Source organism: Atractosteus spatula, chromosome 4 (genome assembly GCF_055471065.1).
Source record: "Atractosteus spatula isolate fAtrSpa1 chromosome 4, fAtrSpa1.hap1, whole genome shotgun sequence".
In the NCBI taxonomy this organism is placed as follows: domain Eukaryota; kingdom Metazoa; phylum Chordata; class Actinopteri; order Semionotiformes; family Lepisosteidae; genus Atractosteus; species Atractosteus spatula.
This window is the reverse complement of record NC_142709.1, coordinates 45,079,098-45,081,876: the sequence shown is the minus strand read 5'-3', so window position 1 is coordinate 45,081,876 and position 2,779 is coordinate 45,079,098. Positions and strand designations below refer to the sequence as shown.

At 35.7% G+C, this 2,779-nt stretch overlaps 1 protein-coding gene across 1 annotated transcript; it reads right to left on the bottom strand.

Moving 5' to 3' along the window:
* Positions 1-1,380: 1,380 nt before the first annotated feature.
* LOC148836388 (olfactory receptor 10A6-like) lies at positions 1,381-2,340 on the bottom strand. The gene has a single exon (XM_088914157.1). The coding sequence runs from the start codon at positions 2,338-2,340 to the stop codon at positions 1,381-1,383; it is 960 nt and encodes a 319-aa protein (XP_088770283.1).
* Between the last annotated feature and the right edge of the window lie 439 nt (positions 2,341-2,779).

The window sequence follows — 2,779 nt, the reverse complement described above, 5'->3', positions numbered from 1 at the left end:
GACCAACCCCAAAACACTTTATTACATTTTGAGTAGCTCAAAGTAATAATTACTTTTCACCTAACTAATACATACATATAGTTATGCTTCCAACTTCATTTTGCTGATAACAGGCACTTGTGTTGCAGCATTAATTACAGTGATTGAAGGTCTGTACCTATTCAAGTGGAGGGCATCAAAGCTGGAAAGGACATTACTAACTTTCTTTTCATACTTTTCCTCTAAAAGTCACGAACATCACAGTTGCATTGGAACTCATATAATGCCCAAGGTCTATAAACAATGTTTGGGATATTGTCAGACTAGAGTGTTTATTCCTGTAGGTTCAAATGTCACCAGTACATATTTCTTTTTGTCTGTGGGAGGCAAAAGTCAGTCTGACTCCAAAAGAGCTACAAAAAGGTCTTAGAGTTCTCCAACATTTAAATCAAACTTTTACAGGAAATGCAGTAAACTGCTCCTTTAGATGTGCTTTTAATGGTTATGTGAATGGTGAATAGTTAACATCTCTAATTTCTGTGCTTAGATTTTATTTTATCGCATTTGGTACATCTTGATCTTTTGGATGGAAAAGAGCTTTTTAAATTTCCTTGAGTCATGTTCTAGGTATTCTTATACGGTAGGTTCTGGACCCATCTTTATGGTATCACTTTGTTCTGTACTTTGTTGTTGATGGCCTAGTAACTGTGGACCGAAAAGGATTGTGCTGTCAGATTTCTTACTGTTTTTTGCACCATTCTTGATATCTACACAGACATTTTCTGGACTTTGAAGTGAAGTAGTAAAAAAATGTTGCCTTTTATTTTCAAAAGGTTGCATATTTCTTTCCTTTTGATGAGAAAATCTTTATCATCACTATAAATACTTCTGCATATTTTAATATATTAAATAATATGAATCCTTATAGTTAAATGTCTTTTAAAAATTTAATTAGATTGCAATGAACTGCAGGCTCTCCTATGTTACCTGTTGTTTTACCAAATTATTTAAGTATTCATTAGTATCCTGGTAAACTTTAAAAAATCAGTACAATATTGAGGACAAGATAATGTACTATTAGTTTATCAGTATATACCACTAAACAGGGCCCAATGTACATTGCCATTGTTTATCTTAATGTTAGGATTTTACATCTCTGTTATGATTTAATACACATCAAGTCCTTAAGGTGCCATATTAGTGTAGTGGAAATGAGCTACGTTATAATCTAGTATTAAACATCACATAATTCCCGAAAAAGAAACTTGAAAACATAAATAAAACAATTTTGTGAAAGAGCTCCATAGCATCATATAATATGAACATATTATTTTATTTCTATTACTGATTGAGCATTGATTTTGCTGGTACTGTAACTTATGACTGTACTATAACTTAGACTTATGCTGACAGTGTTTTCAGACGGCACAGTGCCTGTAGTCTAAAGGATCTCTGAGCCGCTGCCTTGATTTTTTCATTCCTTAAGCAGTAAATGATGGGATTGAGCAAAGGAGTGAGGAAATAGTACATGGCACCAATGAAGATACGGCCATCAGGAGAGATACTCTCCACTCTCATCCCCATATACACCACAGCACTAGACACATAGTACACAAATACCACTGTCATGTGGGAAGAGCACATTGAGAAGGCCTTCTTACGGCTCTCAACAGTTTTCAATTGCATTACTGCCCACACAATTCTGCAGTAGGACCACAGGACAAAGAGAAAGGGGGTGTAGATTACAATCATTGCAAGAATCAGCGAAAGGTTTACTTGAGATGTAATGTCACCACAGGCTAATGCCATTACAGTGGGGTAATCACAGACAATGTGTAGGATAATATTTGATCCACAGAATGGAAAAATACTCGCCAATACCACTGATGAAAAAGGTGCAAGGAAGCCCAGTACCCAGACTGTGATGGTTATCGTGATGCAGACCTTGGTGTTGATGATAGTGTTGTAATGCAAAGGCTTTACTATTGCAGCGTATCGGTCAAAAGCCATAGTAGCGACTAGGAGTCCTTCAATAGCAGCAAATGCTATGAAAAAATACATCTGTACAAAACAACCTGAGAAAGAGATGGTGTTGTCACGACGTGAAAGTACTGCTAGAAGTTTTGGTATGACAGTACTGGTTAGCAGAATATCTAAGAGACTTAAGTTCCACAGGAAGAAGTACATGGGCATGTGGAGCCGGTGGTCTAGAGTGACTAACACAATGATAAGTAAGTTACTCATAATGGTGGCCAAGAAGAGGATGAGGAAGAAGATGAACAGTGTAGTGTAGTGCTTCTGTAAGCCGGGGAATCCTATTATGATGAATTCATAGTTCAGAGTTCTATTGGAGTCACTCATGGCTCAGTGTCTTGCATGAACTCTGATATAGTGAATTCCAAGGAACCTGAAAGAATATTAGATGGTAAGTTAAAAAACTGAATTTTATGTTTTATTACCTTGCTTAATATAATGAAGTGCTCATATTAAAAAAAATATTATATACTGTGTTTGCCAAATTCATAAAGATTATTATCTAGATATTAATCCAAGAATCCTGATATTAAGTGAATAATCCTAATATCTGGATTCTTAGAGATATAAAATGAATTTGATGAGGTGACCCCAGTGTTAGTGACATTGCTGTGTACATGTGGGTAGCAGTTTTTGCTCCTTGAGTTTTGCTTCCTTTTTGTCATTTTTAATTCAAACACTACCAAGAAAATCTTGAGACTGTGAATGGAGACATTAGGATGTTGCAATGCACTGAAGGCACCAATAATAATTTCCCCTAGTGAAG

Coding starts and splice junctions, on each gene's coding strand:
- LOC148836388 (XM_088914157.1), bottom strand. CDS start 2,340: ATGAGTGACTCCAATAGAACTCTGAACTATGAATTCATCATAATAGGA.